The sequence below is a fragment of the Sminthopsis crassicaudata genome, chromosome 3, assembly GCF_048593235.1.
Source record: "Sminthopsis crassicaudata isolate SCR6 chromosome 3, ASM4859323v1, whole genome shotgun sequence".
Taxonomy (NCBI): domain Eukaryota; kingdom Metazoa; phylum Chordata; class Mammalia; order Dasyuromorphia; family Dasyuridae; genus Sminthopsis; species Sminthopsis crassicaudata.
The window spans coordinates 589,796,740-589,823,110 of NC_133619.1; the positions used below are offsets into that span (position 1 = coordinate 589,796,740).

General features: G+C 39.9%; 1 protein-coding gene across 5 annotated transcripts in view; it reads right to left on the reverse strand.

Moving 5' to 3' along the window:
- The window catches only part of GRIK3 (glutamate ionotropic receptor kainate type subunit 3), a 324,916-nt gene that overhangs the window by 66,824 nt on the left and 231,721 nt on the right, over positions 1-26,371 (reverse strand). For all 5 annotated transcript variants that reach the window (XM_074305178.1, XM_074305177.1, XM_074305176.1 and 2 more), the window contains exons 8-9: positions 18,954-19,061; positions 8,856-8,969 (exon numbers count right to left, since the gene is read on the reverse strand). In XM_074305178.1, the coding sequence (XP_074161279.1) occupies positions 8,856-8,969; positions 18,954-19,061 (222 nt within the window). The remainder of the gene's footprint in view (positions 1-8,855; positions 8,970-18,953; positions 19,062-26,371) is intronic.

The window sequence follows — 26,371 nt, forward strand, 5'->3', positions numbered from 1 at the left end:
CATTTTTGATATATTTCTCAGAATTTAATGTAATGCCTACCACATTGTAAGCATTTCATAAAGAGTTATTGACTATATGACTTCACTTTTCTGTATCTCACTGTCCTTATTTGTAAAATACTCAGGTTAAACTAGATGATCACTGACATCTCTTCCAGCTCTAACATTCTATGATCAGTGATACAAGGTTGAGGTACGAGGCAATAGAATGTGGGAGTAAAGGCAACCCCACTCAGAAAGACAGATTGGCTTTACCCTATCCAACTGAGAAAACTGTGGAATAGTGTCTAATGTGTTGAGTCTAGAGTCAGGAAGAAATGAGTTCAAATCCAGCCTCAAACACTAAATGATCTTGGGCAAGTCACTTGACCTCTGTCTGCTTCAGTTTCCTCATCTGTAAAAATATGAATAATAATATTAGTCCTATCTTCAAAGGTTCTTATGAGGAGAAAATAAGATATTTGTGGAGCATTTTGCAAACTTCAAAGTATTATATAAATTCTAGTTATTGTTATTATTGTCACTATTCCTCTAGTGTTCTCTTTCTCATTTTGGTTTTACCTGGCCATGAAGTAGGGAATGAACCCTTTTGCATCTCTCTCCTCCTGTCAGTTGTCAGAGCTAACACAGTTGAAAACCCTTTTCTGCATTAGTCAACTCCAAGACAAGAAAGAATTGTCTAGTTACCAACTATAGGACTCTCCTCCCTCATACCCTGAGAGGGATGTTTAAACATCCAATGATAACTTTTCTGTCATTTTCTGGACTGTATTTCACTTAACTTTCGGAGCAATATCTTAGAAAAGACATTGAGAAAATTAAGCACATCCAAAGAAAAGATTATGAAAAGATTGAATATAATTTTATATGAAAACTAATTGAGGAAACTGGGGATATTTAGACTTGGGATGGAAGGAAGAATAATATGATAGTGTTATTTGAGGGATTGAGTATGTTCTTTGCCTCCATAAGACAAAATGAATAGAAGTTTGCAGAGACAGATTTTGGCTTAACAGAAGGAAAACATTTCTTAACCATTTGCTGTTATCCAGTAGTGTCCAACTCTTCATGACTCCATGAACCATAGAATACCAAGGCTGTCTATTTTTGTTTGTTTGTTTGTTTGATTTGGGGGTTGTTATTTTGTGGTTCTTATTTTTGGGAATTTGCCTTTTCCTTCTCCAGCGGATTAAGGCAAACAGAGGTTAAGTGACTCACCCAAGATCACATAGCTATTACATGTCTGAAGATAAATTTGAATTCAGGTTTCTGAATCCATGTCCAGTGCTCAATTAGTGAGCATCCTAGCTGTCTTCTTAACCATTAGAACTATCCAAAAGTGAAATGGAGTACATCAGAAAGTAGTTATCAATAGAGACATGTTGACATTTCTCATCGATTTTGCAAAAGGCATGTTTGATTAGGGATAGTTTGGAATAGATTTCTTCCTAACTGTGATATTCTGGGATGTCTGTGGACTAGCCATTGGGACTGGCAGAGCTTGGTGGGATTAACCTGCTCCCAATGACTAACGTCTGGCTGCCAAGTTATACCGTCATCTTACTATTTAGTGGGTACTCTTCCCAGGTCTACCTGCATGCAATCTAACACTCAAAATTTCTCTTCTCTTTTTTTTTTTTTTTTTTTGAGGTCCCAGGGTCAGTCCTCCCAGGACAATCTGGTTTTCACAGGCCATTTTTGCTTGAATAAACTATAGCAGTATAGTATAGTGAAAAGAGAGCTGGATTTGGAATCAGAGAAACTGGGTTCAAATCCCAGCCCTGTCCCCTACTGCTTATATAATCTTGGAGAATCACTTCTCTTTTTAGGGTCCTCATTTTCCTCACCTGTAAAATGAATTAGTTGGATTTACTATATTTTTTCAACCTTCTAGCTCTATAATTAAGTTCCTCTTATCAGATCTACAATAACAGAATTCTTTTTGTTTGTTGTTAAATCAATTGGGTTTAAGTAGCTTGTCCTGCCTGGGTCACACAGGTAGGAAGTATTGAGTGTCTGAGGCTGAATCTCAACATTGGTGCTCTTGACTCAGGACCAGTTCTCTAACCACTGCATCATCTAGCTGCCCCTTGTTGTGTACAATTCTTAGCCATTGTAAGGAAAGAGCATTGCTTCAGGTACTACACCAAATTAGTTTTAGCTAGGGAAGTCCCTTTAAACCCTCTGAACTCTGGGGAGTCTTCTTAAGAAGGAGTACAGGTTCCCAAAGAACCTTTACCAAGCTTTGAGAGGACAGACAGTCCTATTCTCTGGCCTAAGCTCCTCAGGCCTCCAGACAGATTTGTTTACATTAGATTTTTAAACAGCCCGGTCCAGGTTCCTTGAAGTGGGGATCTCTGCCTGACAGATCCACAGAAAGAGTGTCTATTATCTGATTCCAAAAGGGGCTCTTGACTTTTTTCAGCAGTTCTCAGAAAATCACTTTTCCAACCTAATTTGGTACAGAAAAGCAAGTCTTGTCCTTTTAGCTCAGCACTACAGTCAATCTCTGCCTCCCCTTCATCATTGACCAAAGTAGATTGAGGGAAGTAGGTGAGAAGAGGCTCATTAGGAAGAGACCAAACTGTGAGGAATGGGTGCTTCAACTGGAGGAGAAAGCAAGTGAGAAAGGAAGAACAAGAGGCTGGTCCATCAGAGCTCTCCAAACCATCACAAATTCTATGTGAAACACTGTAGGCTCTCTCCACATGCAAATTGCAACGCACCATTCAAAGAAGTGTTTACTACAAACCTGACTTCTCTCCACAGCTTAACACTCACTCTGGTAGGTTATTAAACAAGAAAGAACCCATTTATGATGGAAGTAACATCCCCACAAACATCTTGGCAGATTCTATCTCCTTCTTCCTGTGTTCTTTACAGTCCTTGGTCACTGTACCTCTCCTGCCATTGTGTCAATTCCTTAATGTCACCAAAGGTTAAGTGCCCCCCATTTCCATAAAGGCTCCCCAGACACCTTGTTCCCCTGTTCTCGCTTCAGGTCCCTCCCCAACACTCTCCTCTAAAATTAGCAATTCATTTGTGAACCCACCACAGCAACTGGATCTATACATCTCCATATAAATACGCTGGCTTCGGAGCAGCTGTAAAATGCTATTAATTTCGGGAAGTGCTTTGGGGACGGCATACATATTTAACAGCAGAAGCACTGAGCATTAAGACGGGGCTCGCCTTGGTAATGTGTCTCCAGGCCGGCAACATTTCCTAGGGGGTAATTCTGAACTCCACGAGCTACTTATTCATGGACTATTTCACAATTTATTACTGGAAATGTCCAGACAGCCAATTCACAAGCTCTCTCGGCTGCTAATCGATTGCTCAGTGAAGGTGCCCTCAATTTCATAACTTCACGCTCTCATATTGCTCTGGGAGAACGGTGGTGGTAGTTGGGGTAATATTTCTCTTCAACAAGTCACAAAAAAACAGGAGCCTAGAAAAATAACCTTTTCCAGCTTTGTGTTTCTAAGGCTCTTGTTCTGGTGTTTCTAAAATCACTTACAACAACATGGAGCCCTGCCCAGCATTAAGTTATCTCTTGACAGGGTCCACAGACTTCGGGAGAGGTTTTGGGAGGGTTGTCCTGATCGGAAAATCTTGTTGTAGGTATATCACAATAGCCTTCATAATCCCCTTATTCTATTTCAGTGTTTACAGATTCACACAGATGACAGATTGTAAAATCTATATATTTGTCATATAAATACACAGCGTATGTGTCCTAGTGATGTTCACACCCGGAACACAAAAATCTCACAGAACACATACATCCTAATGCAGACACAAAGAAAACAGACCCAATACTGACACACAAGATGGACTCAGCCTCAATATACCCACAGATGCAACCATTCCAACACAGACACAAATAGACGCACAAAGACAATGAATCCAACAATGGCAAAGAAAGCAGATGTATGACTCAGGAGACATGTAGATCATACATACATCCCACCACAAACAGGATTCAATAGACCAAAAAATACTTAAAAATACCAACATAAGATACTTGTAGAATGGACACACAGCACACCCCACAAAAAACAGATGTGTGATTTATTTCACACACAGAATATACTAACACAGAAACATGACTCAAAGAATATACAAATACACTTGACAAAAAACACAAATAGAACAACACATCCTACTTCAGATACAAACGCTCCCCACCTTCAAAAACTGCAACAAAAAACAAAAACAGATGCATGACTCACCAAATAAACAGAATGTCTACACAAGCCCATAACTCTTAAGACATGACTCAGTGGACATAAAGAATGTAGTACACAGTCCAATACAAGACACACATAATGTACAGATGTACTAACACAGATACTGAGAACAGTTCTCTAAAATAGATTTGTGGTTTAATAATCACACAAAACACAAGTGCACGTGAACACACACACACACACACACACACACACACACACACATCTCGGGCTCTTTTAGGAGCCTAATGCATGTCCCAACCTTCTAAAACAGAGGAGCAAGCTATGAGCATGGTGTTCTAGGAATGAGTGCTCATCCACGTACTCCCTAAAGAACAGTCCCAGGAGGCAGAGGCTGAAGTTTGGTCCTAGGTGGGACCAAAGGTAGGTATCAGGCAGGGTTCTCACTCAGCCTGCTTCCTTGCTTTACCACCTAGCCTGGCAGGAGTGGAAGAATAGAAGGGGGAAGGGGTGCTGTTATCAATGTTATCCCTGCACCTCTCTATGGTGGGCAGGCTGCTTGGGAGCTACATGGGAGAGGGAATCCTTCTACTACCCTCCCCCTCTCTTCCTAACATCTCAAGGCCCAGGCCCGTGGTTCAGGACACAGAGATCTAGGGCTCAGGGAGACAATCTGCTAGAAGTGGAGGCAGTGACTTAGAAAACAACAAATTCACACGCATCTATGTTGTATTTTTATTTATTTTATTAAACATTTCCTAATTATAATTTTAATCTGCTTCACTGCACTGGGAATGGGACTTGTGGTCCCCCAGGCAATAAAGCTGACACTCATGCTAGTGGAGTGAATGAAGCGCCAGACTAGAGAGTCAGGAAGACCTGGCTTCAAAACCTTAGGCACCTGGTTAGTAGTCATGTAATCTCTGGCAAATCACTTAACTTTGATGGGTCTGCTTCCTCATGGGTAAAATGAGGGGATTGTACATGATGGTCTTTAAGGTCTCTTTCGCCCCAAAGTTCCGACCCTGGCCTGGAGCTGAGGGGTTTAGTATTAAGGTCTCAGGATCTTAGGATGGAGGGGTTTAAGGCATTGAATATTGTGTGGTTCAGCACCCTGAGGGCTCAGGATTTGGGAGAAGTACAGAGTTTATAATTATTAACCATCATAGGGAGAGGGGAGGGTCATCCTTCATCTCCTACCTTCTAACCCATCCCCTCCTTACCACCTGCTCAAAAGACCATCTTTTCTTCACCACCAGAAAAGGAGCAAAAGGAAAAGTCTAGAAATCACAGGGCCATTTTGATTATGGAAGTAAGTAGTTCTTACATGCCTGGACTGACTGCCCACTTATTTTTCCTGTCAATCAAGCAGCAGTTGCTGTGACAACCAACATATGCACTCATGCACACCCACACTGATGCTTGTGTGTGTGTGTGTGTGTGTGTGTGTGTGTGTGTGTGTGTGTGTGGTTTATGTTCTCAGACAGGTAGGACATAAAAAGCCTGGAGAGGGGAGAGAGAGCAGCTGGACCCTTTGAGATCATCTAGTACAGTTTTTCTCACTTCAAAAATCAGGAAACTGAAGCCAATAGTTTGCCCAAGTTCATACAGTGTCATAAGAGGCAGTGGTGGAATGGGAAATCACTTACAAAGCACTTTCCTCCTGCACCAAGCTGCTGCCCCGTGACTCACATTTGATGAACGCCTGTTGAATTGAACACTCCATTGTCTCCCACCTCTATGAGGGCAGTCCACCTTTTGCTGATCCAGAGGAACAATAAAAATCAACCAAATTCAGAAACCTTGTTGCCCTTTGTACACTAAGACAACCCACTTAGACAGGTCTACCACGTTCTTACCATTTTGCTGAACTCTTATTATAGCAATGGGGGTGGGCACACTCATGCTAGCACTCCAGTAATCATTAGAAAGATGACCACAGTGCCGTGGATAGAGCACCAGCCCTGAAGTCAGGAGGACCAGAGTTCAAATCCAGCCTCAGACACTTAACACTTCCTGGCTGTGTGACCCTGGGCAAGTCATTTAACCCCAATTGCCTCAGGGGAAAAAAAAAGATGATTACATTGACTTAGGGCTCAATCTTCTTGAAGGTGAGACCAGAACCTGGTGTCTTGGCAGTCTTTGGCCAGGATTAGGGCTCAGTCTACACTGGTTCAGCCAGTTTTTAGCGGGGACCAGGGTTCAGCCAATGTCAATGGTGCTTCTACTGTGTAAATCCCTAAGATAAGCCAACCTCAAAAAGAGCAACTTCCTATCTCCATAATACTTTACACTCCATCAGTATTTTCCTTTAGAATAACCTCATTAGGCAGGTATTATTATCCTATGCATCTAGATGGTCCAGTGCCTAAAGTATTGTACTTAAAGTAAAAGAGACTTGAGCTCAAAATTTTCTTATCTGTAAAATTGGGCTTATAATGTAACCTCCCAGGGTTGTGAGAATCGAATGAAATAACATATATAAAGCACTTTGCAAAACTTTAAAACACTATAAAAGGATAATGTTATATTTCTTGTTATTATCCTCATTTTATAGATGAGGAAGCAGGTTTAGAAAGGGAAGATGACTTGTCCAAATCACAGAACCACAGAATATTAGAGCTGTAAGAGACCTTAGAGTCACATAATCCAACCTGCAGCAGAATAAAAATATTTCCTACAATATATTTGACAACAGGTCATCTTGTCTTTGCTCATAAAAATCTAGTGATGAGGAACTTACTACCTCTTGAGGGACACCAATTCCTTTTTAGACAGCTCTAATGGTTAAGACATTTTTCCTTTCCCCCAAGACTAAAAATATGCTTCTTTAACTCATTGTTGGTATTACATGTAGTTATGCTCCCTAGGATCAAAGAGAAAGAGTTTAATCCCACTTGCACATATCAATCCTTCAGCCATTTGCAGAAAATTATCATGTCCTCCTAATATTCCCCAGTTTATTCAAATGAATCTCCTATGACATGATCTCAACGTTCTTCACTAACTTGGTTGTGCTCCTTTAATTACTCTAGCTTGCTGATGTTTTTTTTTTTTTTAATGTGGTTCCATGTCACAAAGCTAAGTGACAGGATTAGAAATCAGATCCAAATCTTTTGACTGTAAATTTGTCAGTCAACAAGCATTTATTAAGTGCTTCTATGTGCCTTCTACTGTCTAAATGCTGAGCTCAGAAAGGCAAATATCCTTAGAAGCTCACATTCTAAAAGGGTAGATAGCTTGTAAATAAGTAGGTCCAAAATGATTCTAGAGAATATAGATGGGAGGTAAATTGAAAGTACTAGGCTGAAGTAATGAGGAGAGACTATCCACAGAAAAGCTGAATGTAGGCAAGTCAGAAGGGAGGAAAAAGAAAAGAGAGTTTTCTAGGTACTTTCCCTGACACTAAATCCCTTGCCAGGGCAATGCTCTGTTTCCATGGTAGATTCCAACTTCAGTATTTGATACTCAAGTAGAGTGTGCCCTGCCAGCTTTACTATGGCTATGAATGTTTCCAAGACTTCCATCTAGGTAGACTATGACCCAGGGCATTATCAAACTAATTAAAACCCCTTCCTCTCCATTGGCAACATCTGGAAGCCAGAAGGAAATTAGAGTACAGCCACATAAGATGCTGGCTTCTGAGTTGAGAGGGAGGCAATAGAAAAACGTAGGATTTGGGTGACCACCAATGTTCCCAGATCACCGGCCTTTGTATAATTAGTGTTGACTAATTGAGGTTGAGGTTCTCTTTGAGAAGGGAGTGAAGATAGTTGTTTAAAGCTTCTCCTTTTTCACATTCACCTGTTTCTCTAAGAACATAGATTGTAGCCTCCTCCCCTCTATACTTCTACATAGTAACTCATTCATCCCCATCCTAGTGAGGGGATTCTTAGTAAAGGAGTAGGACTCTCCAGCTATTCTCCTAATTGGCTAAATCTTTTTGTCCCTAGTCCCTCCATCCCTCATCCTTCTATCTTCTGATCTTCAGTCCTTGTTCCCTCCATCCCTAGTCTTTCTGTCTATTCTTTTTATATATGGTCTGTCAATCCCAGGTCCTATATCCTCAGCCTCTCTGCTCCAGGCATTCTAGCTCTGGTTCCTCCATTCCAGTTCTTCTATCCCCGGCCCCTACATCCCTGGTCTTCTCATTGTTGATCCCAGACCTGTGTCTGGGGACCAAGGATGCTAACTGCCTACTCCAAGGTTTGTTGAGAAGTTCATGAAAGCCTCCTATGTAGATTCATGAGATTATGAGCTGAGAAGGACTTGAAAGATCATTTTATCCAGCTTCTTTATTTTACAGATAAAGAATTGGGAAGGGGAGGTAGTAGTTGCCCAAGTTCTCATTAGTGGTAAGTAGGTAGCAGAACTGAGGTTCAAACCCAGGTCCTTGGGCTTCAAATTCTAAGCTGTTCCACTTTGAGCTATGCCAGATATTCAGTTCCTTCTTCCCTTGTACTCTCGACCTATCCCACCTACCCTAAACCCATTAGCTCTTTCACTGCTTCCCTGAAAAAACTCCACTGGGAAGTGGGCTCTATTTCCCAAGCATAGCAAGCCGATCATTGGAAAATGAATTGCTCTCCTTTTATTTGCTTCTCCCTTTATCCCTTGATTTAATATTCCCTGGGGAGGTCACACAGAGTTGCAGCTTCTTACCAGCACAGTGGTGACAATGAGGGATCTGTTGGTCAAGGAGTCAGTGACGTTGGGACCCCGGCCCTTGGCAATCTCTGTGATATTGAGGCCATCAGCAGGACACCACACACCCACCTGGACAGAAGGACAGAAGCACAGACAGAAATATGAGGGTATTAGAATTCTAAAAGGCAATTTAAAAAAGAAGATAGAGAAGTAAAAAAAAAACCTGAGCTTAAGCATCAGATCTGCTGCTAGTTTAAGTGTATGACCTCTTCCCCTCTCTGAACAAGGAGGCCAAAACTAAAATTTCAAAGGTGTCCTCTACCCCTGACATTCTAGGATTCTGTGAAGTCTCAGAGGAAACATATGGAATTTAGATCAATAAAACTTGCATTCTCTGTCCCTCTGTCATTACTAGAAAAATTTCCCATTTTCTTAGTTCCCCATGGAGATGGGCAGAATCCTAGAGTTAGAAGGGACTTCAGAGGGGCAGCTTAATACAGTCACCCCTTCATATATGCTGAAACTGAGCTCCAGAGGAGTCAAGTGGCTTGTCCAAAATTATACAGGTGGAAGAGCCAAGGTTGGATCTCAGGTGTTCTTACTCTACAGAATTATAGACTTTGAGAGCTGGAGGGAACCTAGGAAAACACTAAATCAAAGTCCTAATTAAACAAAAAACATCTCTTCCACATCCCCACAAGTATTGTGGGGTATTTAACATTGAGTAAGTTTTTCCAAATGAGATCATAGTTTGAGAGTTGGAAGTGACCTCAGAGACCATTGAGTCCAACATCTTCATTTTACAGATGAGGAAATTGAGGAACAGGAGATGAAGTGACTTGGACTTAGTCATGGTCACATTAAGTAGTGAGGAAGACTTGCTTAATTTCTCAAACAGCAGGGCCAGCACTTCTTTAGGGTATTGGCTTCTGCCATTAGAACATAACTTTAGGGGTGACACTATGGATGGAACCTGGGTCCTGGAATCAGGAGGACGTAAGTTCAAATCGAACCTCAGAAACTTACTATGTGTCACTTAACCCCAATTGCTCCATCTTCTTAAGGGCAGGGACTATCTTTGTTGATGCTTCTATTTGCATTTCCAACTTAGCACAGTGCATGGAATATAGTAAGTGCATAATAAATATTTGTTGCCTATTGAATGCCTGCCTAAACAGTTCCCTTCTGCAACTGGCACCTGGTTAAGTCATCAAGCCTTCTCTTAGGGAAAGAAGCAATTCCTGTATTATCTGTAATTTGAGAGTACCCTCAATAGGGTTGTTGTGAGTTTAAGTAAGTTAACATAAGTTTTTTTTAAACTTTTAAGTTCTATGTGGATGTGAGTTATTAGTATTATTACAAAATCTACTCATTAGAAACGCCATAGTAAAATGAATGTTATTATGAAATATGTGTCTGAAATACATATTGAGAGGAAGCAAGCAGGTAAAGAGCCGGTCTTAGAATTCAGGGAGACTTGAGTCTCAGACACAGCTTGGTTGTGTTGTTCTGGGTAAATTATTTAAACTCTCAGGATTCTAGGCATTTATTTACATCTATAAGTTAAGGAGAAGATGCTGACCTATATTGGTAAAAGGAGCCAGGAAGATCTAAGTTCAAATTCTGCCATCTCTGAAACATATGGCTATATGATCCTGAGCAAGTCACAGCATCTCAGTGTTGTAGATGTTTCTAAAGACAATATGTTACTGATCTAACCATTTTGGAAAGCAATCTGGAATTATGCCCAAAGAGTTAAAAAAACGATGTATACCCTTTAATCTAGCAATACCACTATGCGGTTTCTTTCCCAAGTTGATAAAGAAAAGAAATTATACGTTCTAAAATATTTATAGCAACTCTCTTTGATGACAAAGAACTGGAAAATTGAAGGGAATGGTGAAAGAAGTTGTGGTATATTTTTGTGATGAAATACTACAGAGCTGTAAGAAATGAGGAGAATAGCTAAACAAGCTGTGGTATATTATTGTGATGGAATTCTACAGTACTATAAGAAATGATGAACTGGTGGATTTTAGAAAACAATGAAAGACTTGTATGAAATAATGAAGAGTGAAATGAGCAGAACCAAAAGAACATTGTATGATGTAACAGCAATATTATTCTATTAACAACTCTGAATGACTAAGCATTATAAATACTCAAATTAACTTACAAAGGACCTATGAAGGAAGATGCTATCTAGATCCAGAGAAAGAACTGATAAATGGAACTATGTATAGTATGATTTTACATATATACATATAATTGCACTCTAGGGCAGAGTATGGAGGGTGTCAGAAAAAAAAGCACCCAACAAAAAACAAAATAAAAACATTTAAGAAAATACAGGAAAGCAGGGTAGTTTTGAAAATGATGTAATAGTATTTATTACACAGTTTGTTTTTTAAAGTAAACTGTGAAGTGGAAATTTATGATTTTATATTGAATCTTCTTTTTATGCTGTGCTGTATAAAAGGAAATTTTATCTTTCTGCATTTGAAGCTCAAAATGAATAATTCTTTTCTTTTTTTTTATAAGATAGTATATTGCAGAATAATGCAAACCTGCATTAGTAAAGGGTCTTTATTTTGGAATTCCCTATATATGACATCAGAGGTCTATTTCCTGTCCTATAGCAATTGATTCAGAGGAATGCAGAGATAATCAAAGAGAGGAGATGGCCCCAAATATGGCAAATAAGAGATAATGGCAGGGAGATAATGAGAGCTCATTTTATCAGGTGAATTACCTTGAGAGGCCAAAAACACATATACTCTGGGAGGAAGGTGGAGTCACTTTTTTTTCCCAGAGGAAGAGATCAGGGCAGTAATATTTCAAAGACCAATGAGGCTGATCTGACCAGCTGGTGACAGACAAACAGGAGAAAATCCTCTCCAAGACTTCTGTCTTGCTAGGAAGTTGAAGGCTATTTTAAATTCAGACTAGACTGAAATTTCCTCCCTCGAATGCCCATTTACTTCTTCTAATGCCTCTGTGTGTGTGTGTGTGTGTGTATGTGTGTGTGTGTGTGTGTGTGTGTGTGTGTGTGTGTGTGTGTATAGTGGTGAGAGAAGGGAACAGGAGGGAGGATGAATGAAAATTTATTTCTCCAGGAGTTCTTGGTGAACTTAACTATGGAATCATAAAATCTTAGAGCTTAAAGGGACTTCAGAAAGTATAGAGTTCAATTTCTACCTGGGGAGAAGTCCACTTGATAACATTATCAATAAGTGGTTCTCCAGCTTCTGAATTTGAATACTTCCAGTGATGGCAAATTCACTCTCACTAATTGAGCAGGTCTCTTAAACTTCTCTAAGATTTATAGTTTCTTCCTTTTTTACATACATCATTATTGATTCCCATACAGCCTTTGATAGAGATTTTAAAAAACTTTTTAAAAAACATAAATAAGCAGCATGATAAATATGGAAAATATATAGAAGTTTGCATGTTTAACATATATTGGATTATTTGCTGCCTAGGGGAAGGGAAAAGGGGAAAGGAGGGAGAAAAATTTGGAGCACAAGATTTTGCAAGGGTGAATGTTGAAAACTATCTTTGCATATATTTTGAAAATAAAAAGCCATTAAAAATACTTATTGTTTCTTCAACTGTAAAATGGGCATAGTAAAAATAGTGACCTCATAGTGTCACAGGCTGGATTTCTGAATGGTCTAGCATTGTTTTCACGTGACCAGAGAGAGAAGTCAAGTATCATAATGGTGCAGTATGCTTAAGTTGGGGTCACAAAGAATCTAGTTCAAATCCTGCTTCAGACACATGCTACATATGATAATTTGGTCAAATCATTTAACTTTTCTTCACCTCAATTTCCTAGTCTGTAAAGAAGGTAACAGCCTTTCACAAGACTATTGTAAGGATAGCTCTTTGTAAACCTTAAAGTTCTGCATAATGTTAGCTATCATTAGGGAGAGGCCAGTATTTTTCCTCAATCAAGAAACTCAGAACATGATACTCCAAATGTAGCTTGATTAGTACAGTGGAGAGTGAAACAATCACTTTACTTAGTCTTGACACTAGAGTTCTATTAAGATAGCCTTGGGTCACTTAATCTTTTTTTCAGCTGCCATTGTATACTCTTGTCTCATATTGAACTTATGGTGAAACCCCCACAATACAAGTCTTTCTAAAAATATTTATAAAATATCAAGTCTATCTCAAATTCATGTTATGCTCTCTACTCGCCTGTCCTCTGCTCTGCTGGAAAGTCTGATCTCCTAAAGCTGCTCATGCCCTTTCTGTCCTTGGCCAACCTCAGGAGGAAATCGTTCTCTTTGAGGAACCCAGGAACTTAATCAATTAACCAGAGAGGCAGACTACAAATATCCCATTAAGAGAGCTGTGCAAACCAGATAGCAAAGAGACATGTAATTATGCTCCAGTAATTCTGCCTTAATCCTCCCAACACCCCAAGCGGGAAGGATCAGGGCCCATCGGCTTAACAAACAGTAGGCAAACACAATACTGAAAGGCTGTGACGACACTTGGCCAGCCATTCTGCTCCCCCTCCCTCTGCTTGCTGCCTGAGTGATGGAGAATATGTGTCCTGGAGAGGACCTGGCAGGGATTAGACCAAAGTAGACTGAGTGGTCCATTGCTCACATGTCGTAAACTGAGATTAAAGTCCGGAGGAGGTGTGCAATTCCAGAGCCTGCAGACAATCCTGCTGGCTCCCACAATCCATTCCAGTGTTGGGTACATAATGAATGATCAATAAAAATCGTTCAATGTATTTTTTATGAATTTATTCAATCATGCAATTTAGCCAATGTATATTATATGGCATCAGAGGCAAAGCTAAGTGGTTTAAATATGAAGATAAAATAAAATAGTCTCTACTTTCAAAGAGCTTAAATTCAATCCTCAAGAGAGGGATATGGCATGTAAACATATGAAGATAATGCAAAGTATGGAGTGACAGAAGCAAAGGAGAACTCCAAAGTGCTCAAAAAATTTGAGAGATTGAAAAACATTTTAATGTGAGATGTTCAGTGAAGTGGCACCTGTGCTGAGCCTGGCAGAAAGGGAAATATTCTGAAAAGTGGAGATGAAAAGGTAGTGCATCCAAGGAAAGGGGAAGCCTACTCCTACTATTACCTTCCCTCTTTTTTTGCCCTTTCCTTTTTCCCTCCTTCCCCCTCCTTCCATGCCCCACTTCCTCCCTTCATAACTCCCTTACCTTTTTCCTTTCCTTCCTTCCTTCCTTCCTTCCTTCCTTCCTTCCTTCCTTCCTTCCTTCCTTCCTTCCTTCCTTCCTTCCTTCCTTCCTTCCTTCCTTCCTTCCTTCCTTCTTTCCTTCCTTCCTTCTTTCCTTCCTTCCTTCCTTCCTTCCTTCCTTCCTTCCTTCCTTCCTTCCTTCCTTCTTTCCTTCCTTCCTTCCTTCTTCCTTCTTTCTTTCCTTCCTTCCTTCCTTCCTTCCTTCTTTCTTTCCTTCCTTCTTTCCTTCCTTCCTTCCTTCCTTCCTTCCTTCCTTCCTTGCTTCCTTCCTTCTTTCCCTTCCTTCCTTCCTTCCTTCCTTCCTTCCTTCGTTGCTTCCTTCCTTCCTTCCTTCTTTCCTTCCTTCCTTCCTTCCTTCCTTCCTTGCTTCCTTCCTTCCTTCCTTCCTTGCTTCCTTCCTTCCTTCCTTGCTTCCTTCCTTCCTTCCTTCCTTGCTTCCTTCCTTCCTTCCTTCCTTGCTTCCTTCCTTCCTTCCTTCCTTTCTTCCTTCCTTCATTTATTACTTCCTTTCCTCTCTTCCTTCCTACTTCTTTATTAAAAAGTTTCTTCCCTTCCTTAAAGATGACTGTAAGCACTGGGCTTTCTCTTTCTTCCAAACTTGTCCAAATGTCTCCAAAGCTCAGATAGAAGGATGGTGAAAGGACAGTCAAAGGTATTTTTCAGCATCATACTATTTCCCCCTCAATCTGAGTGTGATCATCAGGAAGGAAAATTGCAAGCACTCTTATACCAAGGTTTGAAATTTGCCAACTAATTGGTCAATGGGACAGGGAAGTCACTCCTTAAGGAGTTTCAGGCAAAGTCCATCTTCCCCCATTCCCTGGAAAACCCCAAATCCTCTAAATGAAGTGTCAACCAGAAGCACACGTGGGCAGAGCAGCCATGGCTCAGAGATGAGAACTGGCTAATCCTCCCCAATCCATTCCTGTACTTCAGACAGTTCTCAGCCCAGCTATTGAAATTCACCAATCCAGGTCCAAAACTTGGCATGAACTCAGCTACTGACATTCAGGGTTAACTTGTCACAAGCCACATCTGCAACTTATAGCCATAGCTTGAGGGTTACTCTATGGTTAAACCATTGGATAACTATGTATGTGGGTGGAGAAGAAATGAAGAACTGTGATGAAAAGCAAAGCAGGATAGAAAAAAGCATATTAGCCTTGTAAAAAAAAATAGACTGGGTTAGAATCTCATCCCTGACACTTCCTAGCTATGTAAGCATGGGCAAGTCACTCACCTTCGATTTCATTATCTATAAGATGGGTTTAATTATAGCTGTAGTGACTACTTCAGTGGACTGTAAGATATTTTTCAAATCTTTGATGGATATGTAAATGTCAGTTATGGGAAGAGAATAGGGGAGAGTGGAGGATGGAAAGAAAGAAAAAGGCAGAGAAGAGGAGAAAGGAAGATTGAAGAAGAGAAAATGAGGAAGGAAGAGGAAAGAAGGAAGGCAAGAGAAGGGCAGAAAGGAAATTTAGAGGGAAGAGAACCGAGGTAAATTACTTGAAGGTAGCGACTATATTTTGTTTTTTGGCTTTCTGGCCCTCATGCCTAGTAGAAAGGTTGGTACAAAGAATGCACTTAATAAATTATTTTGATTGAATTATAATTGTCCCCCACTTCATCACTAATAGGATATAAGTGCCTTGAAGGCAGGGTTTGTGTTGGTGTTATTTTTGTATCCCCAGATCCAAGATCTTGAACGTATGTAGGGTCTGTGATTTTCTTGCTTTTGGGGACTTCTGGCAGAGGAGTCTCCTTCACCGAAGCAGATGGCAACTCTTCCATGACTTAATAGGTAAATCCTAGAGAGTTTTCTTAAGTCTATAGAGCTTAAGTGACCTCATGGCCACACATGGTAATATACATTAAAGCTAGAATAAAGATTTTTCTGACACCAAGAGTGGTACTATTGTGTATTCTATTGCTTCGATATGTTGAACTTAATAGGTACTTTTAATGTGCTTGTTGAATTGAATTAAATTGATTCTAATTCTAGAATCCTGTTATTTAATATGGGAAAAGGAAAAATGAGGGAAAGCTGCCCATTTCTCTTCAATGCCAAAGGATTCACAGCCTCTGCTTTTACCAAACTGAGTCTTCAGTTCCCAAATCCATTTCTTCTCTCAGGACCTATAAGTCAAGGAGCTATCAGAGCCATGGACAGCTCCTAGAGAATCCATGAGGGTTATTTATTCTCTGTATCCATGTTTGGCTTATCTGGTGAGAATGACATGGTGAGGCATTGAAGTAATCTCCTGGAATAAAGGCCAGGGGAAATCACAGAAAATGTGAGTATAAAGGATGATTCCAGGAGAACTATGTTTAGCTGAAACGTCTGGCAAAAAAGTCATCTGGAGCCAGATGATTCTCCAGGACCTGGGGATATAGAGGCACCTTCCATGCACCCCTTCCTAACACCCATTGGTTTTGAGCATCTGTCTAAGTCACTGACCAAACTAATATTTTAGTTCTCATGTGGGGATACCTTGTCTCTGTGGAAACCAGTTTCTAAGGCTGTGCTGTTATCCTTCTCACCACTAGAAATGGCCTGTAATATCCATTGTACAAAAATTATCACTCATTTTTTTCAAAACTTACCTCCTTTAGGAAGTCCTCCATAATTAACTTCACCCAGCTTGGGTTCACAATTATATTTCAGTCTCCTCAGTCCTTCTCCTCAGTGCACTTTTTGCACTGTTGTTATTTACATTTGCACAAAAAGTCCATCCTTATGTGGGTGGATATATTTCATCTGACCCTTTCCCTTGGAGATGATTCATTAAAGATATTCTAACTGATCAGAAAGCCTGACTTAATGCTATAAAATAGATTCTCTCCCATTATTATGGCTTTGGTCACCAGCTGTCCTTCACAGATTCAGATACTTGGAGGTGCATGAGTCCTCAGGGGATTCTAATCTAAACCCATCAGGTGCAGCATTCCTGACAGGAGTTCATTTATCCTTTGCTTGAATACCTCCAGTGGTGGGAAACTTAGTGCCTTACAAGGCAGCATGATCCACCTTTAGATAACTCTCATTGCTAGCAAGTTTTTTTCCTTACAAGTTGCCTCTCTTCAACTTCTTCTCACTGTTCCTCTCTCTTCCCTCTGGAACTAAATAGAACAAATCTAGCCCTTCATTCACATGACAGCACTTCAAGTATTTGAATAAAGCTATCAGGTCAGTTCCTTTCCATATGAACTAACCATTTTGACTATGCATTTACTTTTTATCGATGTTATATGTATTTCATACACATTTGCTTCCCCCATTAGAATGAAAGATGCTTGTATGTAAGGATTATTTTATCCTTTGTATTTCTATTTCTACTGCCTAGTTCACTATCTGTCACAAAGCTTATATTTAATAAATATGCACTGATTAATTGAATAATTCTCACTATGTCTTCTTCAGGCCACACATCCTTATTTTCCTCAAAATGATATTCAAGTGACATAATTTGAATTTCTTCCTCCTCCCAGTCCTCTTCCTATGCACATTCTACCTTGTCACTGCTTCTTTTATTTAGAGTAAGGACTGTTTCATAGTAGTATGGGAACTGATAAAGGATTTCTTCCTTCTCCCTCCCACATAGGATTTAGTGGGAAATTATCAATGGCCTTTTCTCAGTCCTCATCCTTCTTTAGCTCTCTGCCATATTTGACACCTTGACTCTTTTTTCTTCCTAAATAATTTCTCTTCCCTGGGTTTTCATGACATTCTCTCCTGGTTTTCTTCATACTTGTCTGAGTCTCCTTAGTAGGAATAGCATTCATCTCTCATCATATAACTATGTGTTTCCACCAAGGTCTGACTTTGGGCCCTCTTCTCCTCTTTCTCTACAACTTTTGGGGATACAAACACCTCAGCTTGACATTTAAATCCCTTTATACTCCTATTCTAATCTACCATTCCCATTTTATTATGTGTTACTTTACTGTTCCTTCAACCAAGCACTTCATCTCCAGCCTCCATGACTTTAGCTAAGCTGTTCTCTATGCATAGAATGTGTATTCCATCTTCTCTTCTGCCCCTTAGAATCAAGATCTAGCTCAGGTGCCACTTCTTACATGTCTTTCCTGAGATTCCTAATTGTTAGAGTCTTCCTATCCTACTGCTCAAATGAACATGTATATTGCTTTCTGTCTGCTTTGTGTATTCTTTGTGTAGGGTAACTAGGTGGCAGAATAGGGAAAGCACCAGACCTAGTCAGGAAGACTCATCTGCCTGAGTTCAAACCTGGTTTTAGACATATACAAACTGTGTGATCCTGGACAAGTCACTTAACTCTCTTTGCTTTAATTTCCTCATCTATAAAATGAACTGGAGAAGGAAATAGCAAACCATTCCAGTATCTTTGCCAAGAAAACTCCAAATAGGTCACAAAGAGTTGGACACATCTGAAAAATGACTAAACAAATCCCACCACAGTAGAATGTAATCTCCTTAAGGGAAAAGAGTTTTAAACTTTGTATTTGTAGACATAGCATCCAGAGTCATGCTTAGGACATACTAAATTTGTGTTGGATTGACTGGATTAGAAGTAGGAGTTGTGGGGAAAACTAGATGGAGCAGTGGATAGAGCACCAGTCCTGAAGTCAGGAGGACCTGAGTTCAAATTTGACCTCAGACACTTAACACTTCCTAGCAGTGTGGCCCTAGGAAAGTCACTTAATCCCTTATTGCCTAAGGAAAAAAAAAAAAGAAGTGGGAGTTGTGGTCTAAGTGGGTGTGGCCCATCAGAGTCCAAAAGGAATTTAGACCCAATTTCTACAAAGTATTTTATTGAAAGTGAAAGGACCCTCCCAGGGATTTCTCATTTTCTCTGGTCAGCCATAAGCAAGCTGGGGGCCCTTACTCACCTTCTCCAAGCCATCTTCCTTCAGGCTGATGATATCCAAGTCAAAATCAGTCCTTAAGCCACTGGTTTTGTTGAAAACAATCCGTCCAGTTAATCCTTCCCATTGAGCCTGCCGGAGGGAAGAGGGCAGAGCTGCAATTACTTAGCCTCATAAATCATCATTCGGTACAACTGTACAATGCTTCATTTTAATTACTCCTTACACCGAGACTTTTCCCCAAAGACCATGATTAATTAATAATCACCTCCATCATTGCAGGCTGCAGCACAGGCCGGTGATTTCCATAAATTCTATTATACTCTTTAGCCAGACTTACATTTGTACCTTTCTTGTTGAACATCGATCTCAGATTTGCCCAAATGAGCCCCCTGCCTCTGTGCTCAGTGCAAATGTTGCCTGCCTTTCTCAGCTCCCAGAGGAGGGGGAGGGGAGGAAGGCCTAGGGGCCAACCTGAGCAGAGAATATTTAATAGAAGAAGGATCTCCAGGGCAGGGCAGAGAAGGAGGACCTTAAATTGTGGCAGGGAAACGAGGGAGGGAAAGAGCATGGCAGGGGCAGGAAGGCCAGAAAGCACAGCTCATCAGTGCAAACCTAACCCATAAACTCGAATGTGTTAAGGACAAGCAGGAGAGAGAAGACAGCAAGTAGATCATGGAGAGAGGCAGCTAATAACAACTGAACTTATACAGGGATTTAAAATTTACAAAGCACTTTATTTACTTCATCTAATTTGATCCTCACCATAACCTTGTGAGATAGGCAGGCACTGTGGGTATTATTATAATCCTTCTTTTACAAATGAGGGAAGTGAGGCTCAAAGTGACTCCTAAGTGACTTGTCCAGGGTCGCTTAACTAGTAAGTGTCTGAGATGGCATTTAAACTCAAATCTCTCCTGACTTTCAAGTCTGACACTTTCTACTACACTATGCTGTTTCTTGGTAGAGGTATGGGATTTATGGGGGGGTAGGGAGGAGGAAACAGAGAAAGAAGGAGAGCAGTACAGAGAGTTACAGAGACAGACACAAAGGAATAGAAACAGAGACACAGACACAGAAAAAGATCAAAGATCAAGGCAGAAGAAAGATAAGGATAGAAACAGACAGTTATAGAGAGATATAGACAGATGCAGGGAAAGGGAAGGGAGAGAAATAGAAATAGAAAGGAGAGGAAAGTGACATAAAGGGGAAAAGGAAGGAAGGGGAAGGAATGGAAGTGAAATCCAGATATAAGAAGAAAGGAGGGGTCAAAGGGACAGGAGGAGAAAGGAGAAATGAGAGTGAGAGAGATGAGAGACATATGAATGAAAAACAAAGAGATTTGGATAGACACAAAGAGCGGGAGGCAGAAACAGATGAGAAAGACAGAAATCAGAACAATAACCAGTCTAAAACTGTTCATCCTTCAGTGCTCAGTGAAAACTATAACAATACGGAGCTTGAAGCCCAGACATAATGAGTGTATTTCAATCAAATGACTGAGGTGCTTCTATGCTTGACCGTACATACAAAAATACAAAAGGTCACTGCCATTCTTGGGCTTCCTAAGTCTTCCATCTCTCATTTAAGTGAGGGAAAGCTGTGCAAGATCATCTCTGTCACTTAAATCCAATTCACTTGCATGCCATGACACCACCTCCCTGATGTTATGATCCTCTTATTACTGTTGATGTTGTTGGATCTGTCCAAGGTACTTCCCACTCTATTACTGTAGACCTCGAATAGCCAAACTGAGTGCCTGGGACTCAAGAGATTCAGAAGGATTTTAGAGTTTCTCTGAAACTTACCCCTGTTGGTCTTAGTTCTTCTCAAAGTTACAACTAGTCATTCGGAGAACTAGGGTAAGCACTACAAAAATTCCTGAGGGAAGATTGGAGGCCGTGTGGCCTTTGGAAAATGGCAGTCCCATTACTGCTGCTTGGGAGCCCTTGGCCAGGAGAGGAAATAAGATAGGGTTAGTCTGAGGAGGAAGGCATCTGGGGCACAAGCTTGCCACCTGGGGAAAGAAGCACCATCTGGTAGCTTTCTATTTTAACTAATTATTCTAGCTAACTAGGTGCTAAGCATCTAGCTACAGAAGGAGTACAGATGTAGTCAATACCTTCAAATTTTGGTGCTCTGAGGTTTAGTCCCAGTCATTTTGGCCTAATTTTGAGTTTTTGTTTTCCCATATGAGACCCAATGAACAAGTGTATTTTCCTGAAGATATTTGAACATAGGGATCATATCATTTAATTTGCTTTCTACAGTCCAGGGTTCCAGGAAGTGGGGGAACTTGTTGCAGAATTTGATGGTACAAGGGTTGGAGCTGGGAGAGACCTGGTTTTTAATTTTATCTCTGCCAATTACTATCCATTAACCAATCAAGAAACATTTACTTAGTATCTACTATGTGCAGGATACCATGATAAATTCTAAGGATATAAAAGAAAGGCAAAAGCAATCAAACAAATAAAAACAAAAAAATAGTTCCTGTTCTCAAGAATCTCATATTCAAATAGGGGAGACAACAGGTAATTAACTAGGTACACAAAGATACCTATATAGATGTAGATATATAGATATTATAGAGACAGAGACAGAGAAAATGAAACAGAGACAAAGGGAGACACAGACAGAGAACCAGAGAGACAGACAGAAATACAGACATATACACAGAAAGAGAAAATATATTAGCAGTAGAGGGTGGATTGGGGAAGACTTCCTGCAAAAGGTAAACATTAAGCTGTGCAGTCATGAGAATATCACTTAACTTCTCAGAGCCTGCTTCCTTATCTGCATCATAGGGATAATAATATCCACAGATCTAACCTCATTGGGTTGATTTGAAAATCAAATGAAATAATTTATGTAAATTTCAATCAAACTGAAGCATCAGTGGAGAAGCATCTGTGTAGACTGGGAAAACCTCTAGTATTACCATTAGATTTAGGTTCAAGACCAGCACTTATTCTCAATGTAAATTTGGAAAAACCTCTTTAACTCTCTGAAGTTATCCAACTATAAAATGAAGATGCGTGCAATCTGTCCCTCACAATTCAGTGAAGAAAGTATTTTATCAGCCTTTGAATGTTATGTCAATTGAAGTTATCATTACTACAATTATTATTATTATTATTATCTTTCTAGCCTGAGTCCCAAGCAGAGCATGTCCCCCTGTTAGTTGAGGAAAAAGAAATGTCATCAGGTCCCCAAAGCAAAGGGAGAGAGAGAGCCTCATCCTCTCTTGGCATTTATCCACCTGCCAGACACTCTCTAACCTGCCACCACTGCTACTGAGAACTCCCTAAATGAAAGAAGCCTCATATGCTCTGAACTTTGGCCTGGCATTTTCCACCTCCTCTCAGAAATGCCAAGTCCTTAAAATGCTTTACTGTTGGGCTGTCACACAGTAGACAAGGAGACACAGAACCCTGAATGTGGTTGCGTAGGAAAAGTCACAGGCTGGAAGCGAGGCATCCCAGCCCTACTGTTGAGATGCTGTGTGACCTTGTTCAAGGTTCTGATCCTTCCTGAGCCTTGGTTTACCTAATAGTAAGATGGAGATCATGAGATAGGTAGCCTCCCTAACTTTCCTCCCAAGATTATTGTAATCACTAAATGAGGCAGTATTTCTCAAGACATAAACGCCTCAAAAAATTCATGGTGAATTAATACTGTGTTACCTATCTGCCTGTGCATATTGAGAGAGGGTAAAATGTATAGGTTTAGAATGCTGAATCTGAAGTCAGGAAAACCTGAGCTCAATCACTTACTAGTTGTGTGACCCGGGGCAAGACACTTAACCTTTTTTCAGTTACCTCATCTGTTAAAATAAAATGTTGAACTTGATGACCTCTAAGGTCCTTTCCAGATCTAAACCTATGATCCTATGATCCAAGTCTCTTCCGTGCCTTAATAGATTCTTTATAAGTGGCTGTGGCTGAATAAATTAACTCATTAGTGGCCAAGCCCTATGGTGATAATAAAGATCTCTATATTTGGCTAACTAGTCCCTGGTTAACAGCCACAGTCCATTAATGGGTCTCATTTAGAAAGAAGTCTTTCCAGATGACTCTGTTGGTATAGGCTTAGAGAGTTGGGAAATCGTTGACCTATGCTTGGAAGGAACTTCATTAAATGCAATTTCTTAATTCTGAAGAAGAAACTAAATATCATAATTAAAGTGAGACCGTCACTTACCCACAGTCACACTTTAATGAGCTGATGGATCAGAGACCAACAGGTATAAGTCACCCAAAGAAAGCTATTTAGTAATTTTAGGAAGTCTCAATGGTCCATGTATATATTTATATCTATTTATATGAACACATGTTATTTCCCCTGATAGAATGGAAGCTCTCTGAGAACAAGGACAATCTCATTTTTTTTCTGTGTTCTCTCAATGCCTAGCAAAGTGCCTGGAAGATTTGCAAGTGCTTATCATATGCTTGGTGATTGATTCATGATTGTGCTTTGGGAGAAGCGGGGTTTCTTTATTTTTGATGTCTCATAGAAACATAGAAAAAAATAAAAAGAGTTTTGGAGGGATTTTTGCAATGGATTCATTTTCAATGGACTTCAAGAGGAATATCCCTTAGCCTGAGTTCTCTTGTAGAATGTGAAGAGCTAAAGTGAATCTCCAAAGCATATTGACCATAGTAAGAAGCACAGAGGGAGGAATACTGAACTAAAAAGAGTGAGTTTGGCATTACTGGGTCTGAGTTTTAATCCCAGTTTAATTCCTAACCAGGTATATGACTTTGGACACATCACTTCATCCCTTAATTTCCTCATCTATAAAATAAAAAGTTATGGAAGGTCTAAGGGACCGAAAGTAACTATTTCTTTTTATTCACTTACACATGTATTTATTGTTTCTATAGCTTAAAAACCAAACCCTTAACAGAGAAATTTGATATAAAGACAATTTTTTTCTCTTTTATGTCTAGATCAATGATCTCAGGATAGCACTAGTGATTCTCAAGTCACAATTTTAGAATCTTTTGGGTATTAAAGTATTCACCCAAGATAGAAAACAATAGGCTATTTATTGAACCCTACAATATTCAGAGCCTCCACAGACCCTTTTCTAAGATGCTTCTTCCTCAGAGGATCATAGATCTTTGTATCTGGGATGAATCTCAGAGAATATTTATGGAGCACTTCAAAATGATAGATTAAGGGTTTTACTGGTATAGGGAGTCATTGGAAGTTTATCAGTAGAGGAATGACCTAGCAATATTATATTGGCAGTTATGTGAATGGTAGATTGGAGAAGGCAAAGACTAGAGGAAGGAGGGTCCATTAGGCAGTTATATCAATTGTTATTGAATACTTGTTTCAGTCATGTCTAGCTATTTGTGACCCCTTTTGGGATTTCATTGATAGAAATACTGAAATGATTTGCTATTTCCTTCTCTAACTCATTGCACAGATAAGGAAACTGAGGCAAACAGGGTAAAGTAACTTGGCCAAGATCACACAACTAGTAAGGCTGGATTTGAACTCAGGCCAATGAGTACTCCTGACTTCAGGCATGGTGCTTTATCTACTGAATCACCTAGCTGAAGTTAAATCAATAGTACAGGTAAAAAGTAATGAGTTTGAACTAAGGTAGTGGCAAGGAGAATGGCAAGGAAATATTTCAAAGGCAAATTTGATAAGATGTGAATGGATAAGAAAGACAGAAGAGAAATGGGGAAATGAAAAAAAGCACTTATTAAGTGTTTACTATGTGCCAGATACTATGTTAAGCACTAGGGATACAAACAAAGCAGATCCTGCTTTCAAAGAGATTACATTCTAATATTGTTGTTCAGTTGTTTCAATTACATCTGATTCTTTGTGGCTCCATTTGGAGTTTTCTTGCAAAGATAATGCCTTTTCTTTTCCAGTTCATTGTACAAATGAGGAAAACAGGGTTAAGTGGCTTGCCTAATTTGATTTGAACTCATGGAGAAGAATCTTCCTAATTCCACCTCCGTGTTCTCTCTATTGTACCACCTCACTGCCTTTACATTCTACCAAGAGAATATATAAAAGGCTGCTAGAAAGATGAGAAAGAAAAAAGGGATTTTGTTTTGGATAGAAAGTCAGAAAGACCCATGTTCAAAACTAGCTTTACTTTCACTATATGATGCTGCCTTTATCCTTTATAAAATGTGGATTATAGTAGTACCTACTTCCTAGGATTGTTAAGAGGATGAAGTCAGATACTGTTTGTAAAGTATCTGGACACATGGTATATATTTAATATATATTTGTTTCCTTCCTTTCATATTTCATCATAGTTTGGAAGTCTGGTTCTGACTAAGATAGAGCTCAGGAAGAAAGTGTCAGTCAATCAATTAATTCATCAACCAAGACACACTTATTAAATACCTATTCAATACTTATTAAATACCTATGTTAAGCATGGTGCTGGGTACCAAAGTATAAAAATGAAGCAGTTCCTCTCCTCAAGGGTTCTACATATATTTGAAACTTGAAAGTTTCATGTATGGATGGTTGGGAGGGACAGTGGTATGACGGATAGGGGAAAGTCATAGGTAGATGATGAACTTGACTTTATATATGAATTTGAGACATACAAGATATAAAAGGACAGAAGACAAATATTGGAAAGAGCATAGTAGGGGGGATGGAGCCGGATATAGATCTGAGAGTCTTCCACATAGAGGGAAGGATGAGAGCCTTGGATGTGGATGAATAAATTAAGGAAGTATTATAATAATAATAATAGCTAGCATTTATGTAATGCTTCTTGGTTTATAAACTGTTTTACACAATGTATATACTTTTATACTCACAACAACTCTAGGTGGTAGGTTGTATAAATTGTCTTCATTTTAAAGATAGGGAGATTGAATCAGATAAACATCATTAGTGTCTGAGTGGGGATTTGAACTCATTTTTTTTTTTTTACACCAAATCCTGATCTTTGGCCAGTGCACTACATAGCTGCTTCATAGAGAAAACAAATGAGGAGAAAAAACAGAACCTAGGAGACACCTATATTCAGATGGTAGGAGGAAAATAGTGAAGGACACAAAGAAGTTACAATCTAATCAATCAGTGGCCGTGTGCAGTGTGTGTAAGGGGGAAAGGTGTAGAGAGAGAGAGAGAGAGAGAGAGAGAGAGAGAGAGAGAGAGAGAGAGAGAGAGAGAGAGAGAGACAGAGACAGAGACAGAGAGACAGAGAGAGAGAGACAGAGACACAGAGAGAGAGAGAAGGAGGGAGGGAGGGAGGGAGGGAAGGAGGGAGAGAGAGAGAGGGAAAGGGAGAGGGAGAAGGAGAGAGAGAGGGAAAGGAAGAGGGAGAGAGAGAGGGAGAGGGAGAGAGAGAGGGAGAAGGAGAGGGAGAGGGAGAGGGAGAGGGAGAGGGGGAGGGGGAAGGAGAGAGAGAGAGAGAAAGAGAGAGGAAAGAGAGAGGAGAGAGA